The sequence below is a fragment of the Capra hircus genome, chromosome 25 (assembly GCF_001704415.2).
Source record: "Capra hircus breed San Clemente chromosome 25, ASM170441v1, whole genome shotgun sequence".
NCBI lineage: Eukaryota > Metazoa > Chordata > Mammalia > Artiodactyla > Bovidae > Capra > Capra hircus.
The window spans coordinates 13,374,894-13,393,400 of NC_030832.1; the positions used below are offsets into that span (position 1 = coordinate 13,374,894).

Below are 18,507 nucleotides of genomic sequence, written 5' to 3' on the forward strand. Positions count from 1 at the left end.
GATTCCTAAACCTCAACTATTTTTGGTATGCATCTAAGTTTTAGCAAAAAAATAATCTGAATGGACACCAGCCCCATTTAAAAGTGAAGTTATGTGTTTACTGCCCAGTTCTTCTAGTAATATCTTTGAATATAATTAGCAACACTAAATTGATCTAGAAGTCTTATTTAAACTTTTAAAGGGTTTCCCTTGTGGCTCAGCTGGTAAAGAATCCTCCTGCAATGCAGGAGACCTGGGTTTGATCCTTGGGTTGAGAAGATCCCCTGGAGAAGGGAACCCCTATCCACTCCAGTATTCTGATCTGGAGAATTCCATGGACTGTACAGTCCATGGGGTTGCAAAGAGTTGGACACAACTGAGCAACTTTCACTTCACTTAAACTTATAAACCGAAGCCTACTTTGACTGCTGTTCATTTTGGCCACACAGATGACTGATGAACAAGAGACAGCCTCTATCTACCCGCATTTGCAACCATCACCTGACTTTATTAGGAGCTGATTTTAGTGCAGAAGCAGGATTGTTGTTTTAAATATTTAAACGGGAGTAAACATCTCCCCAGTTGCAAAATACTGCTGAACGACAAACTTAACATCACATGCATAAAAATGCCAGAAAGGCCACAATCCATATGTATTTAGTGTCACTCACAGGTTCCATGGTTGATGCCATAAGCGGTCCTAAGATTTACAAAGATAAACACTGCCCCCAATTTCGAGTTAAGGGGTTAGAAAATGCCATTTTGAACTGGATAGATAGCAAGAACTCAACTGGTGGCAGAATTAATTTTCCACGCAGAAAAATTCAACTTAATTTTCAATATACACCACATTGTTACCCAGTCCTCTTTGAAAGATTTCTTTTTTGATGTGAAAGATGTTTTTGAAAAGTCAAACACATTTACCTCTGAACTTCCACAGAAAAGAACAAAGATTTAAAAAGGAAGAAGCCACAGGATGACAGAATTCATTAACTCAGACTACACAGATTCCAAGCCTGTAGGAATCCAGATGTTTGGAATTAACTTCTGACTGCAGCATGGTACCTATGAACAAGCACTGTGATACCAGAATTTATACAGACTCTGGAGGAGACGGCACTCTTACTCAGGAAAGCACTGATAGAAATGCAAAGTGCCACATATAGGGAAATGATGTCACCAAGCCGACCTTGAAATGGCTCTCTCAGAAGTGGTGAGTGATGTGGGCTGCCCACTTCTGTCTGGCTCACCTAAACCTCCCAGAACCAGCCCTGCGAAGAGAGGTAGGGTAGAGACGAAGGCTTGGGGCCCTGGCACAAAGCCATGCTGTGGCCGGCTGGATGATCACATTCACAACTTTAGTCTCAACCGTGCCAAGAAAGCACCAGCCTCACTTTGAAGTAACAATCTAGAGATTCTTTGGAAATGCTCTGAGAGCAGACGTTTCCCTACAATCACACTGACTTCCTCCGACGGTGAAGGAGCAACTTCACCGGATCCATTCAGATGAGGGCTTGGGATGCGATGACCATCAACCTGCTCCACAGGTTATCTGAGAAGTCATTTGTGTAACCAACGTCTTCTTAGAAAGGACACTATTTAATTAGATAATAATGCAAGTGTGAAGAATAATCTCACTCGTAAAGCCTGTTGGGGTTAAGTTAGGTCTGACTGTGTACACAGACACATACTCAGAGACTCCCTCGTGGGTCACTTAAATTCTGAAGCCATCAGTCCTTTGTCTTGGAAGAGATGTGCTACCTTTCATAATGTTTTCTTTTTTTTCTAGCAAATATTGAATACATTCTTTTCGAAAAGGTCAATTTCTATTTTTCAAAAAATATCTGAGTCACCAGCGATGAGAAATATCTTATCTAAAAATGCCCGAGAGCTCCCAGTCACCCCTCACTGACATCCCAGATACTGGGCTCTTCCACCAGCAGAGGATTCTGGGGCACTGGGACTCTGATTACTTACTTGTTAAAAAAAGGTTCGATGAGTTTTGATCTGGCAGACACATGACTCTTTGGAGGACTAAGAAAAGAACCTAATAAAGAAAAGAAGCAGAATATCACATACAGTCAAGGAAAAACAAAGCCTGAAAAAAATATCCTGAAATCAACAGTATGGTTCTGCAAGGGTACAATAAGTGCTCATGTGGACCAAGGACCACAACCCCAGGTAAGCGTTTGATGGTTCTTCCTGTGCACTCCCCATCCCCTCTCCCAACCCCCTCCCCCTCCTCCCTCAAAACCCTCCCACTTCCTACTGGGTGAGTGGATCCCAGGGAAAGGGTAGACAGGGAAGATCCCCTCTGGACCATGGTGTGTTGACAGAGACAGGTACAGTGTGTACCTAGGTAGTTGGCCATGGAGATGAAACACAGTCCTGTGATATAAGCATCATAGCCTGCCTCGTGGAGCTGTTCAGAAGCCGTGTCATAACTTGGAAAGCCTTCTGCACTTTCTAAAGAGAAAAAAGAAATAACAGTCTTCCCAAGTTCGTCACAAATCATGAAGACTGGTAAGCACGCTGCCCTGCCAAATCCAGACGTCTGCGCGGCAGAAACACCATAAAGAAGCAGAAAGAAAGCTATCTCCTTAATTCTCTCCACACAAGATCTTGAGATAACAGAGTCACTGAAAATGAGGGCTTTGGTCTAGACTAGAGAAGTGTCTTGGTTACGTTGTCAAAGACTCAGCCACACGCCTCCCAACTGCATGCTGTTGGATGCTATTTACAACCATGCATAACTCACTCCTGTGACCATGACTCCTCCTCTGATTGGGACACAAGGGGTATTTCAGAGCAGTGGTCCCCAATCTTTTTGGCACCAGGGACGAGTTTCGTGAAAGACAAATTTTCCATGGGGGCGGAGGTGGTTTGGGGATGATTCAGGCATATTACATTTATTGTGCACTTTATTTCTATTATTATTAAATCAGCTCTACCCCAGGTCATTAGGCATTAGATCCCGGAGATTAGGGATCTCAGAGCAACGGCTAAGAGCATGGCCCCCAGCGTCCACTGTCTGAGTTTGAATCTTTGCTCCATCACTTAGCTGCTATGTGATCTTAGGCACGTTGCCCTCTCTGGGCCTCCACCATGGTAGAAGGGCAATGACAATCAGAGCTCCCTCGTTAGGCTTTTGTGAGGATCAAATGAGCCCAAGTAAGCAAAGCTCTCATGCCATGTTTGGTATGTGGTAAACACTATGTAACTGTTATCTGACAATACTCCAGCTCACCCTCCCCAAAAACCAAAGACTCCCATCAAGGTTGGCAGCTTAAGTCAACAGTGTCCTTCACTATGTCTCCAAACTCACAGATATAAAGACGGAAAGCACAACCAAGTCCCAAAACATCAGAATTTGCTGTAACGCTGCCCTTGCAACATGGCACATCCTCATGGGAGAGACCGTTTTATGACATGCCTCTCTGGTCACAGTGATATTCACAGATGCTGAGAGAATGAGGTTTACTGAACCTGCTTTAGACTAAACTCTCCTTACTGGAATATTATATGGAAATAACGGGATAAAACTGTAACTCATAAATAGTTCTTTCCTAGAACCATTTTGTAAATGAGAATCAAAAAGGTTACAACAGAATCAAAAGCATGAGTGGAAATTAACAATGAAAAAGCTATAATTGTTTTTATATCAATACAATGCTCTTTAAGCAAGAATTCTTTAACCTCAGTAAGTACTGAATATTAGATTTTAAGCTTAAAAAAAAAAAGTCTTTTAACATGATAGCCAACTAAGTCATGGCCTCTATTCTACCACCAGCTGAAACAGTTATTTCCAAAATCAATTATTTCCATTATACTGTCCATTATATTGTTAGAGGAAAGGTCTAGGTTTTCTCCCCTCATCCTTTTCTTAATTCCTTTTTTGGACTATTCCAGAAAGGGAAGCAAATAACTGTCATCTTGGCTGCTTTAGTACCATCCATTGTCAATTCCTGAGCCATCAGTCCTGTTATAAATTTCTCAGGAAGCTTGCAGGCTACATCTAATGGGATGTTAATTATGATACCAGCAGCATGACTGAGGCCAAGAGGAACCAAGGAAGTAACTAACACCTGGAAGGTTCACCAAACACATGGGTGGGACCATGGCCAGATATGGCAAACATTTCCACCCCTGAGAAATGTCCCTCCCTTCTCTGGTTTTCCTCACCACTGCTGTCCAGTGCCTAAGCTACCTCTGAAGGAGGCAAAGGTGGAGCCCCCTCCTTCCTCATCTGTAAACCCAGTTCTTGGGCTTTCCTGAGACAAAAAGTATATTTTCACTCTACCCCTGACAATTAATCACCAGCTTTTTGTCTTTACTTAAGCCAAAAGGAAGACACATAAAGTTTGGGGGCAATTCCAAGCATTAAGAAACAAAAAGCCCTGAAGTTTCCATTGCTAAACTTCTCAACGAACAGGCTACCCAATCCTACCCATGCAAAATCGAGGTAGGATTAGAAGACCATCTTTATTCAGAAAACAGCAACTCAACCAAGGGTATGAACAAGTTAATTCAGCCAAAATTTATAAATGTACAACATCTGTAGTTTCTAGAATAGTTTTACCTTTCTTCTATAATAGACATCCATAATTATCATTGAGAATGTGGAGCTTTCTGGGATCGTTTATATTCTTACCAACTTTAGGAGGGTTGAAAGGTGTCTCTTTTAACCGCTTTTCCAATTCTGCAAGGGATGTGTTGTTAATGATATCCTACAAACCAGGAAACACAGGGAGCAGCTGTCATCATCTCAGAGCAACATCTATTAGAGATTCACGAAGAATCAGGACCAAAAAAAAAAAAAAAAAAGTATCTAGTACTGCCCCCTTGTGTTCTTTAAAGAAACACAGGAGTCGTTCTTTTCAATATGAGAGAGAAACCACAAGTTTAATTTCCGCCATATGGGAAGTATAGCCATATGAAAAGTTTTTACGGATGTGTTAAGTATCTACAGACCTTTGGCCAGAAAGCTATACTGCTCTGGCATTCATTTCACTCAGCCATATAAAGTCACTTCAGAAAGAAGCAAATGATTATATTTTTACCTGAATTCTCTTGTAGACTATATATCCAAAATATGTAAAATAAGGAAAAGGAATGAGTGTATGCATCTCTAATCTATTAAAAAATTCATTATGTTTTAACATTAAAAATTTATATTCAAAAGGAAAAAACTCCCACAATTCCACTACCCAAAGACAACTGCTATTTACATTTTGACATATCTATTTCTAGTCTTTCCTCAATTTCTTTTTTATCTTTTTTTGTTTTTTTCAGAGAACAAGAGGCAGGTAGGGGGGAAGTTGTATTGGAAAGTGACATTAATTGACCAGAATTCTAAAGCTGTTAGCAGCAATCAGGAAAATTTCAAACTATAATTTATCAACAATAGTTCTGATTTTTTAAATACCTTAAAAGGTTGTGTGCTGGCCATCAATTTTGTATCCAAGAGCCTAAAAACAGAATTTTTTAAAAAGGTAAACAAAATGGATAGCAACGTTCAAAATGTACTTTACTCCAATGAATAACAGTGGATGGGGGCGTTAGGCACATCAGTCATCTGCATCTACACTACGTCAGACTGAGGACACGGTCCCCTCATCCAGGCACTTCTTCAGGAGGCTGTGGGGAAGCCCACACCTAGAGCACAAGTTCTAGAGGGCATGGGCTTACACTGACATCAGGGGTAAGTCAAACATCCTCGTGTGTTTGCACGTGGTTCAAACACTGCTGCAGGCCTGATGCTCCCAAGCTCTTATCATCTCCTACCACTACCCAGATCTGTATAATATAATATCTTGGAGGGTCAAAAACTGCATTTGCAGTCTCATACAACTGTTATTTCTCACTACTCTGCTTCAGAAATTGCAATAACAGAAAAAAAGAGACACACACACACACATATACACACTCGTATAAAAATACTATTTCCTCTCATATAAATATGAGTACTGCAGATAATTGGACAGAAATAGTCTGGCTGAAAGAGCAACTGCTCCAAGTCCTCTGCAGACAGGTCCTCAGATGTAGACTCTTGTTCTGAGGGCTTCATGCGGCTGATGTAGGATCTACCAGAACACACCACACTAACCATGGACAATACCAACAGGCTAAGGCACTGACAAAGTTGCGAAAAAGGAGTTCTCTAGCCAGACAGGTTGTGACCGACGACAGAATACTCTCAACATGTCCAACTCTATCCACCTACATATTCAACCATCTTCAGTATTCAACAGAACAGCCTCAACTGGATGCTTCACTGTGACAAGGCTCACCCGACAGACAAGACAGACCAGCGCCAACTCGAGCCGGCCTCCCAGGTCCCGCAGTGCAGGAGGCAGCGTGAGAGAAGAGGCAGCTGCGGTCCGTTTGCACCCCTGCATCAAATTCTGGCTTTTAAATTTTAACAGCAAACATAATCATCATTTGTAAAAGCAAACATCAGCAAGGTGGGGCTATTAAGCCATTTTCCAACTTACGCAAACTGAACTGTCACCACGATCTAATGGTTTTAATAAATTACTGTATACCTATGTGTAATTATGGATGCCCTGATGGCAGTTTTTAACCAAAGGCAAATCCTCAAAGAAAGCTTACCTGGGGAAAACACACGTTGTCATCTCCTTAAATTCATTTAAGTCCTAAAAAATAAGAACGTGACCTGTTATGATTTTACTGGTATATCTGCAATATTTAAAACAAATATTTCAAGTCCCATGGTTCTCTTCTCAAACCATGATACCAACACAGGCACTTGAAGCTAAACTTCCATTTCTCACTAATATCTAAAAATTTTGGCAATTCCTCACTGATTGGGAATCATATGACCTGGTACTAAAATTCTGCATAAGCAAAATAGATATATGAGCATTTTATGGCTGAAACAAAAGAGTTTGGGGAAAAGGTGTTTATTGTATGTAGAAAACTATCACTAATACTTCTATTACACAATTCACTGTAAAGTGAGATGTAGAATTATTTAAATAAAATGGTTGACAGTATCTTTTTTTTTTTTTTTTGGTTGACAGTATCTTGTGATAAAGCATAAAGGAAAAGAATATGAAAAGGAATATTTATGTATAACTGAGTCACTTTGCTATACAGCAGAAATTAATACAACACTACAAATCAACTATACCTCAATAAAATTTTTTTAAAAATAAAATAAAGTGGTTCATGCAGGAAATGGACATACTGTAAATTGGATCATACTTTTAATGGAAACACCATTGAAATATTGGTTAAAATGGCCACTAAAACAGAGACTTTCCAATACACATGATTCTTGCTTTAACTACTCAGAAAATTGCTTAAGTGGCACCAATAGCAAATGCCTAAATTAGGCAATTCATTTCCCAAGTTTATTTGATCAGGAAGTCTAGAGCTGGAATGAGATTGCTCTCATTTTGAATTAACTTATTTATATACATAATTGCCATACCACACTGCCTGCTCATACTCCTGACCCACTGTGACTACAGTTCTCTTCAGCGTTATTCATGCTTCACAGGAAACTGCCATTTCCCATTAGCTTTTTGAGCCTGTAAATACAGTCTGTATTTAGCTAGCTTGAAGTATTTACCAGCTTTTTCAATGGCTATCATTAAATTAATGAACAATACATGAATAATCGGTTTCAGTGTTAAGTCAAACAAAAAGACAATAAAGACTGTAATCTCTCAGTACCATTAGAAAGCCTCACAAGCAAGATAAAATTAGAATTATGGCCAGTTCCAGGGCCAGCATATAGCAAGGTTCTAGACCAATGCCTTCTAAAAGGTAGCAAGAATGAATAGCAAGACTTTTAAGAAGAGACTCTTCCCCTAAAAACCTGCCCCAAAACATAGATCCTTTAGTGCACTTTTAAATACAACATTTGGTAACAGTGTATTTCTATCATTTTAATTAGGCTTTTCCCTTTCCTGTTATCACTTCTTCCAAAGGTGGATGGAAGAAAACCATTTTCTCCTGACAATGACAGAAGACAAAGAAGTTACATAACATACTCAGGCCTTAGTAATAAAGCAAGGAATAAAACCACTTACCCTAACTCACCTTCTATTTTGCAATAAACCATATGCTCTTTCCAGTAGAATTAGTGAAAACTAGCTACATGCAAGATAACATTTATTAAGTCCTCACATACAAAGCACTATGCTAGGCATTTAGACACAGACAATAAAAAGGTCACACTCCTTGTCCAAGGAGGGAATCACTTACAGAGAAAAGCGGAGTAAGATGTAAAGGCAAAATGTATGCAACAGGAGAGCTACATGGTTCTCTGGCAGTTCAGAGAAAGGAAAGATCACTCTTAGGCAAGGCAGCAGGCAAGGGAAAGGTGTACACCCAAAGAGGCATACACTGGACCTGCATAAGATGGGTAAAGCTGTAAATAACAAACAGTCAGAAAAGACAGAGGAAATTCAAGTTGAAGGATTTCATATACCAAAAACTGCTGCTGCTGCTAAGTCTCTTTAGTCGTGTCCAACTCTGTGCGACTCCATAGACGGCAGCCCACCAGGCTCCCCATCCCTGGGATCCTCCAGGCAAGAACACTGGGTGGGTTGCCATTTTCTTCTCCAATGCATGAAAGTGAAAAATGAAAATGAAGTCGCTCAGTCATGTCCAACTCCTAGCGACCCCATGGACTGCAGCCTACCAGGTTCCTCTGTCCATGGGATTTGCCAGGCAAGAGTACTGGAGTGGGGTTGCCATTGCCTTCTCCATACCAAAAACCACAGACATGCAAGAGCATACAACATTTTCTAGGGGGAGAAAAAATGAGCCAGTCTGGCTGGGAAGAAGGACAAAAATGGGTCCAGACTACACAAGAAGGTTGGGGCAGATCACAGAAGGCTTGATAATGCCAGGCTAAAAAGAATCAACTGTACAGAAAAACAAAGAACACGGGATTAACTCAGAATTTAACTCAGGGTCAGTCATGTGGACAGAGCCATACATCAGGAGATTACAAAGCTGACACAGTCGGAAGACACTCATTTGTTAAATCAGTATTTAATGCCTCTTACAAGCCAAGCTCTGTTTGGTGTTTAAAACACCTATAAACACAGCATTAAATACTTTTCCTTACAGATAACTTCACTGCTCTGAAGGTCAAAAGGCCATGAGAGAGGCTACTACTATTCAGTCAATAAGGAGTGACGGATCTGAAATTAACATTAGCTCTTTAGCTTTACACAATGCAAATTCACACCCATCACGTTTGTTTTGAGACTCACAACTATGATGCCTTTGAGTCCCTGAGGGTGATGCAGTTTTTATGAAAAGCAAGGACAACCTTAAGGCTGCAGAAATAGGAACAGGCTTCCCAACAGACCTGCTGTATTCAGTGTTGGAATTTTCCAAAGAAAAGTAATCAAGATGCTGAAGGAACGATGCATCGTGAGAAATGTGAAGTAACTGAGGCTTTGCAGACGTATAAATGGCACTGGACTCTAAAGTAGGTATTATCCAATCCAGAAGCCATAAAAGGTAAATCTGGTGGTATATGCAGACAAAGCGGTAGAAAATGGACTTGCAGACAGGGAAGGGGAAGGAGAGGGTAGGATGAATCGAGCAGCACTGACATGTATACACTACCACGTGTGAAACAGCTAGCTACGGGAAGCTGCTCTGTAACACACGGAGCCCAGCCTGGCACGCTGTGATGACCTAGAGGGATGGGGTTCAGGATAGGGAAGCCAGGCTCAAGAGGGAGAGGAGATATATATATATATATATATAGTTATAGCTGATTCAAGTTGTTGTATGGCAGAAACCAACACAATATTGAAAAGCAATTATCTTCCCATTTAAAAAAATCTGGTGGTATATAATAGTTTAAAACAGAGGCTGGAAAACCACAGCCACAAGCCAAATCTGGCCTATCACCTATTTTTAAATAAAATTTTTCTGGGGCAAAGTCATACCCATTTGTCAACGCACTGCATTCTACAGCAGTTTTCAGGTGACAATGACAGTGTTGAGAGTCCTGACAAAGACTATTCAACCTGGAAAGCCCCAAATATTTTACTATCTGACCCTTTATAGAAAAAGTTTGCCAACCTCTGTTTAAAGGATGGGCTGAAGGTTAAAGTGAGGCAGGAAATCCTGCCTGGAGTTTGCTAACTTCAGATGAGGAATAAAGCTACTTGCTACTTGAAATGGAAAGAATCCAGATGTGAGAGACAGTCTGGAGACAAAACTGCCAGGATTTTAGAACTGGCCAGATCTGGGGGACAGAGGAAGAGCCAAAACAGATGTTAAAGACCATGTTGGTGACTGGGCATCATTTACAGTGAAGCAATCAGGACAAAGAATGGGTTTGGAGATAGAAGGAGAGAAAGGTTACGTTAAGTTGCACACCCAATTTGCGACACATGAATTTTAAACCCCACTCATTCTGAAAGCTACCCAGGTAGAGACGTGCGGGGTCAGCACAAACTGTGACCGGGATCTGAGGAGAGATCCCAGCTGGAGAGGAAGATATCGATGTCTTCAGCTGAAGTCCTAGACGGTGGGTGAGATCACTAAAGGACAGAAAACATGGAGAGAAAATGAAGGGGAGGCGCTGAAGTGATGAGCGGCAGCAAGGTGAGGCCCCAGGCAGTCAGGGAGCGAAGAGGAGGCGACAGAGAGCAGCCCTTTACCTGGAGCTCGTGCTTTGGTGCACTGAGACAGCATGGCTCCAAGAGTCCCAAAACACCAAGGTCCACAAAGAATCTCAGGGAAGCAGCCTCGCAAGAGGGAACCAAGACTTTTACACAATTTGATCCAGTCTATAGACCTCTAGCCCCACTACCCACCCCCTCACCCCCCCCATTCCCAGCCACCTCCACTTCAATGCCCTGCTATGGTTCATGTTAGCAGTATCAAATCTGAAGACCACATCTGCAGCTCAGCCACCCCTGCTCAGCACTAACTGAGGAAACAAACCTCCAGCATCAAGACGAAACAAATGTTTAACCTCACTCCAGCAATGGCAGCCATCCGAAGATCCTTTAAAATCTCTTCAAGAACATTCAACCAAGTGCAGGAGACTGTCCCTCTGGGACAGCTGCGGACAAGGGAACGGCACCCCACAGAGAACACGTCCTCAGTATTGAAGACGAGAATTCTTAACACAGGCTGACAAGACACTCACCGCAGGCAGAGGGCAGTAGAACTGATGAACCGTGTGCATGACGTCCAAGAGCATGTTGTGTCCAATGACAAGCTTCCCCTGAAAAGAGCCACGGTTAGAAGACTCCTTGGTGCAAAGGTGGGTCAGGGCTTTTTACTGAAGAGCTCAAAACACTAACAGAAAATGCTAAGTATCTTGAAATGTATGGCTTGCTTCCATGAGGATTTTGTACTAAACTTACTTTTTGACACTAAGGGGGGAAAAAATGTATAAAGATATGCAAATAAAGAAATCTGGGCTGGCGTAAAAATCCAGAATGCAAAGTAAAAGCTCCAAAAGACTTTGATTTCATTGATCTTTTTTCTCTGATTTTTATTCATCTTCTACCCAAAAGAATCAGAAGTAGTAAAATTTTTATTAACACAAGAATCAGAAGTAGTAAAATTTTTATTTAAGAGTTCAAAAAAGTAACTGAAAATGCTAGATACCTTGAACTGTCAAATAATTTGTAAACAAACTCCAAATATCTATTTCAGAAATGTTTTCTTCAAAACAACTCATTTATTTTCAAAAGACACTCATAACAATGCTAGAAGGTGAAAATAACAAACTTAAGTAGAATGAGTTTTCATTTCCTCCATCATGTATATCAAATTCCACAGGGCTTGTTCTGAAATATTGTTTCCAATGAAATTCACTGCTCTTCAACCAATGAGGTGCAATATATGTGTAATAAATTAGTCCATTTTGATAAAAATTAAACTGCAAAAAATGGAACATCAACTTAGATTTAGCTAGCCAGGTGACAGTATTTTTAACATAAAGCATCCAGAGCTTTTTGCTACATCCCAGTGGACCTTCAGAGCAATACTCCTTGACTCACAAAGCTAAACATAATTCTCTGAAATAAATAATTCTATACAAAATCTCCCAAATCCAACAGACGAGCTACCCTCTCAGCTCAGTGTGTGGGCCATTCTGAATATCTATGCAATGCTAAGATACCAAGTATTGATTGAAACCACAGAGAAGGAAGGAACCCAAAATGGAAACCCTAAAAGACAAACCTAACTGTATTATAAATGAAGCCCTCAGCCATACTGAAAGAGGTCGGGAAGAACAAAACTAACATCAACACAGCAGATAACAAGAACTGCAATTCCCAGTGTTGGAGGGAAGAAAGCTACAAATAAGACGAGAGAGTAGGTTAAAAGTAAACCCTGTGGTACTGGACTAGAGTCTGTCATCAGTTCAGTTCAGTTCAGTCGCTCAGTCGTGTCCGACTCTTTGTGACCCCATGAACTGCAGCACACCAGGCCTCCCTGTCCATCACCATCTCCCGGAGTTCACTCAAACTCACGTCCATCGAGTCGGTGATGCCATCCAGCCATCCCATCCTCGGTCGTCCCCTTCTCCTCCTGCCCCCAATCCCTCCCAGCATCACAGTCTTTTCCAATGAGTCAACTCTTTGCATGAGGTGGCCAAAGTACTGGAATTTCAGCTTTAGCATCATTCCTTCCAAAGAACACCAGGACTGATCTCCTTTAGAATGGACTGGTTGGATCTCCTTGCAGTCCAAGGGACTCTCAAGAGTCTTCGCCAACACCACAGTCTGTCATATATCAGTATAAATTCATTTTTCAAAATATGCATGTAAGTCAGACAGGGAAATATCAACATGCATATACATGCATGGTTACATACATGTACCATTCTTAGCTCTGTGCATTTAAGTCAGACACGGAAATAGCAACGTGTGTATACGCATGGTTACACATGTATCATTCTTAGCTCTGTGCAGGGAGGGGAACTAGAAGTAGTAACACCACAGCAGGAGCTCAGCACCAGAACTTGGTTTCTAAAAGGAACCAGGGCTCTTTGGAGAAGTCATTGATTTTAGAGCTGAGGAAGGGAAAATATAAGGTAAGTGTGGAATATCTTGTGATGTCAGAAAGTAAGGAGGTGCTCAGAAAAAGATGGGGGCTTGTTCCAGGGGAGTCAGCCTGAAGAAGCGCCAATGGCCCACATGATACCATCCGAGCAACAAAATAAATGATAAGAACATTAGATTAAAATCTGTAGAGGGACTTCCCTCATGGTCCAGTGGTTAGGAATCCACCTGTCAATGCAGGTGACACAGTTCAATCACTGGTCTAGGAAGACCCCACAAGTTGTGGGGCAACTAGCCCGTGTGCCACAGCAACGGAAGCCTGCATGCTCTAGGGCCCATGCTCCACAACAAGAGAAGCCCCTGCACCGCAACTAGAGAAAAGTAGCCCCTGCTCCACTGCAACTAAAGCCCACACATGGCAGTGAAGACTCAGCAGAGCCAAAAATAAATAAATTGATAATGTTTTTCAATTAAGAAATAAATCTACACAGTGGGGACTTCCCTGGTGGTCAAGTGGCTAAGAATCCATCTTCCAATGCAGGGGCTGTCAGTTCAATCTCTAATCAGGAAACTAAGATCCCATGTGCCTTGGAGCAACTCATCCTGCAAGCCCCAACTACTAAGCCTGTGTGCCACAACTAGAGAGCCTGCACGCTGCAACTAAGACCTGATGTAGCCAAATAAATAAATAAATTGTTTAAAGATATGTAGAATGAAATAAATTTCTGAGTCAAAACAAAAAAAAACAAAAAAAGAATTAACAGAAGGGGAGCAGGGGCAGCTCTTCTAAAAGATTTCCAGAAACAAATGGAGAAAGAAGGAGGGAAACACAAGCTTGCCACCAGCATACCAGTCATGATGGCTGCAGGCAAGGTCCACTGACAGATGCTACGCCACTGGCAAAAGCTCGAGAAAAAAGAGGACTCTCCGCATCTGAAAATATCTCCAATATATTCATTAACTACAAAAGGGAAAACAGTAACTCTACAGTGCCTAAGCCCAGCAGACACCACCTGAACTGAGTGATGGGGGTCAATGTCACAAACCATCATTTCTGTGGTGTGCCTGCCAAAACTGTGTCTTCAATCCAACGTGAGAAGAGATCAAACAAATCCAAACCAAAGGACACCCGACATAATTACAATCAATACTCTTTATAAAAGACAAAGTAAACTACAGATTGCGGAAGACTAAGGAGAAATAACAAGTAAACGCAATGTGGGATCCTAGATAGAACCATGAATAGGAAAAGGACTTAAGAGGAAAAACAGGTTAAATTCAAGTTAGCTCATAATATTGTACCAATGCTAATTTCATGGTTCTGCAACTGTATGGTTATACAAGATAGTAACATTAGGTGTCGCTAGGTGACGGGTGTATAGAAATCCTGTACCAGTTTTGCAACTTTTCTGTGGGTGAAAAATTAGTATGAATTTTTTTTTAAACTAGAGACAACAGATTCGTTACTAAGAGTGACGGGAAAAGAACCTGGTCTAATATAGAGTGTTTACTTGTTCACTGGCTATACAGAGCTCAACTACATTAGTAGTTTTGAAGTACATGACTTAAATTTTAAATGTCTGGATCACTAACAAACAGGGCTAAATTTTTATCGCGGTATGCTCCGTGACGTGCACTATGAATGGTCCACAACATGCTATGAATCACTCTGCAGAAGAGGGACGACAGAGAGGAAAAATAAATAGAGGCACAGCTGGCTAAGGGATCTGAATTGTTTGTACAAGGCAAAGAAATGCCCCCACCTTGGAAAAGCCCCCTAAACCATCATGCTGGTTATGGGAGCTCAAAGCCAACTGCTGCCCCACATCTGTTTCAAGGACAGCTTCACTGCTCTGAAGACGGCTGGTTAAGTGTGTGTAATGTAAGCAAACATAACCAGAAAAACTCCCCTCTGCTTCTGCGTGTGTGTGTGTCTCTCAGTTATGTCCAACTCTCTGTGACCTCACAGACTGTAGCCCAGCAGGCTCCTCTGTCCATGGAATATACCAGGCAAGAATACTGGAGTGGGTTGCCATTTCCTTTTCCAAGAAATCTTTTTAATCCAGGGATCAAACCCAAGTCTCTTGCATTACAGGCAGATTCTTTACCACTGAGCCACCAGGGAAACCCTCTCTGCTTCTCTGAATACACACAATCTTGTTGCTGTTGATCAGTCATGTCCTGACTCTTTGGACTGCAGCACATCAAGCTTCCCTGTCCCTCACCATCTCACAGAGTTTATGCAAGTTATTGTCCATTGAATCAGTGATGCCATCTGAGCATCTCATCCTCTGTCACCCTCTTCTCCTTCTGCCTTAAATCTCTCCCAGCATCAGGGTCTTTTCCAATGAGTCGGCTCTTCGCATCAGGTGGCCCAAGTTGTGGAGCTTCAGTTTCTGCATCAGTCTTTTTTTTTTTTTTTGATAAATGTCCAAACGGATTTTATTTTATTTTTTTTTATTTTACTTTATAATACTGTATTGGTTTTGCCATACATTAACATGAATCTGCCACAGGTGTACATGCATTCCCAATGAATATTCAGGGCTGATTTCCTTCAGTTTAGGACTGACTGCTTTGATCTCCTTGCAGTCCAACGGACTCTCAAGAGTCTTCTCCAACACCACAATTCAAAAGCATCAATTCTTCAGTGCTCAGCCTTTTTTACGGTCCAACTCTCACATCCGTACATGACTACTGGAAAAACCATAACTTTGACTACATGGATCTTTGTTGGCAAAGTGATGTCTCTGCTTTTTAATATGCTATCTAGGTTTGTCATAACATTTCTTCCAAGGAGCAAGTGTCTTTTAATTTCATGACTGCAGTCACTACCTGCAGTGATTTTGGAGCCCAAGAAAATAAAGTCTGTCATTGTTTCCATTGTTTCCCTATCTATTTGCCATGAAGTGATGGGACCAGATGCCATGATCTAAGTTTTTTGAAATGCTGAGTTTTAAGCTAGCTTTTTAGCTACTTCTCAAGAGACCCACACCTTTTGTTTTTCTCCAGGCTCATCCCTGGCTCTATTCTGTTCCGGTAACATCATTTACTTGAGAGAAAAGAGCTCCAGAGGAGCCGGCCCTTTTCTCTCTCAAGGTCTAAGTTCTGTATACCCCTTGCCAGGGACAGTGGCTGCCTCCCTGAAAGTGCTCCTGTTTGACAAGGCTGTACCTGCTGTTGAGACAACCATGGACTCCTGGAGCACCGCCTTCAAGTTTCCCCGAGGCAGAGCTCAGCATCTAAGGACAAGATGACTCCTCCAGGGAGACAATTCCTTCTCCCTAGGCCAGCTACTCAAGGAAAAGGAAGTCTCAGACTCCAGGAAGTTTAGCATCAGGAAAGCAGCGTGACTTGGATGGGTAACTCAACAGAACAACCAGCAGCAAGACCCAGTTTCTCTGTGCAAGGTGGGGGTGCTTCTTTTCTTAAAGGATGTAAGAAACAAGGGAAAATATCTACAATATCTATCATAGAACCCTCCAGCACATTTACATAAACAGTTGACACATTTTTTAAATGTATCTAATGTTATTAAGATATAACATTCAGGGATTCTCTGGGGTAGTGGTAAAGAATGTGCCTGCCAATACAGGAGACACGGGTTCAATCCCTGGCCCAGGAAGATTCCACATGCTGAGGAGCAACTAAGCTCGTGCACCACAACCATTAAACCTGTGCTCTAGAGCCCAGGAGACGCAGCTACCGAGCCCACGTGCTCTGGAGCCTGCGCTCCACAACAAGAGAAGCCACCGCAATGAGAAGCCCACACACCGCAACTAGACAGGAGCCCCTATTCGCCAAAACTAGAGAAGAGCCCTCACGGCAACAAAGACCCGGCATAGCCTAAATAAATAAATAAAATTATTTAAAAAACAAAGATACAAGATTCAGTTAAGCGGAGGAATTCAACACAATTATTTTTATCCTCTAGATTTCTTTTGAAGAAGGAATACAAGGTTTCAAACACTGGATTATTTCTCCTCATCTTCTTTAGTTTGCTATTCTGCTTCTTGTTGGTTTTGAGAATAATGAATTATCAGTTTCATGGAGCCACATAAGGCCATCACAGTATAATCCTCTTCTGCGTTTTAATAGAAATGCTTTCTGAAACAACAGTTTGGATGTAATTCAGCAATTATAATGTCACACTGAGCGCATTATGACAACAAGCTATCTTTATTAAGTTCTAACTTCTCCCTCCAGACCAAGAAAACATTCTAATATCAATGTGACCAGATGATGGATTTGCAATGATAACTTGGCATTTCACAGTAAATGTTATGTTCAGGAAATTAATTACAAAGTTTGTTTCACTTACCGAATTAGCAATGGCATGAATGACTCTAGAAAATCCCACAGCATCATTCAGTTCTTCCTAATTTAAAAACAAAACAAAAAACCAACTATTGAAATATATATATTCCTTGTTTGAATAAGTTAAAATCGAGGCAAAAAAAAAAAAAAGAGGCTGAAATTTTATATCCAGTTAGATAACTTTTGTTTCCCATGCTTTGAGTCCATCACCGCCAAATAACTGCGTTGGAAATGATTTCTGCATGTACCATTTTTCTGTTTCAGAGAGAGGGATGAGCAAGTGGCAAACTATTCATCAGTTACTAAGATAACAGTGCTCGGGTATACCCATCACTTCCTATTCATCAGTTACTAAGATGACAGTGCTAGGGTATACCCATCACTTCCCATTCATCAGTTACTAAGGTAACAGTGCTAGGGTATACCCATCACTTCCCATTCATCAGTTACTAAGATGACAGTGCTAGGGTATACCCATCACTTCCCATTCATCAGTTACTAAGGTAACAGTGCTAGGGTATACCCATCACTTCCCATTCATCAGTTACTAAGATGACAGTGCTAGGGTATACCCATCACTTCCTATTCATCAGTTACTAAGATGACAGTGCTAGGGTATACCCATCACTTCCAATCAACTGCTGAAATTTCCACATTCCTCAGGCTGCCTTGAGGGCTTCCGTGGTGGCTCAGCGGTAAAGAATCCATCTGCCAATGCACGAGAAATCAATTCAATCCCTGGGTCAGAAAGATCCCCTAGAGGAAGAAATGGCAACCCATTCCAGTATTTGAGCCTGGGTAATCCCATGGACAGAGGAACCTGGTGGGCTACAGTCCATACGGTTACAGAGTCCGATACAATTTAAGGACTAAACAAGAAGTTGCCTTAAAAACAGGGACTTTTAAAAGCTGCCACCTGCTGGCCAAATTAATACTGCATTCCATTCCGAGGAGAACCACTAAGATCAACTGCTATATCAAGAATTCTCTAATTTTTTTTTTTCCTGAGTGAGTGCTTAGTTGCTCAGTCATGTCAAACTCTTTTTGACCCCATGAACTGTAGCCCACCAGGCTCCTCTTTCCATGGGATTCTCCAGGCAAGAGAGTGGAGTGGGTTGCCATTCTCTTCTCCAGGGGATCTTCCCAACCTAAGGATCAAATCCAGGTCTCCTGCACTACAGGG

The 18,507-nt window shown here is 41.5% G+C and overlaps 1 protein-coding gene across 4 annotated transcripts in view; it reads right to left on the reverse strand.

Moving 5' to 3' along the window:
- The window catches only part of PARN (poly(A)-specific ribonuclease), a 200,045-nt gene that overhangs the window by 148,375 nt on the left and 33,163 nt on the right, over positions 1 to 18,507 (reverse strand). For all 4 annotated transcript variants that reach the window (XM_013974854.2, XM_005697515.3, XM_013974853.2 and 1 more), the window contains 7 exons: positions 17,329 to 17,385; positions 11,138 to 11,215; positions 6,592 to 6,635; positions 5,405 to 5,447; positions 4,631 to 4,706; positions 2,335 to 2,445; positions 1,957 to 2,026 (listed from right to left, as the gene is read on the reverse strand). In XM_013974854.2, coding sequence (XP_013830308.1) covers positions 1,957 to 2,026; positions 2,335 to 2,445; positions 4,631 to 4,706; positions 5,405 to 5,447; positions 6,592 to 6,635; positions 11,138 to 11,215; positions 17,329 to 17,385 — 479 coding nt within the window. The remainder of the gene's footprint in view (positions 1 to 1,956; positions 2,027 to 2,334; positions 2,446 to 4,630; positions 4,707 to 5,404; positions 5,448 to 6,591; positions 6,636 to 11,137; positions 11,216 to 17,328; positions 17,386 to 18,507) is intronic.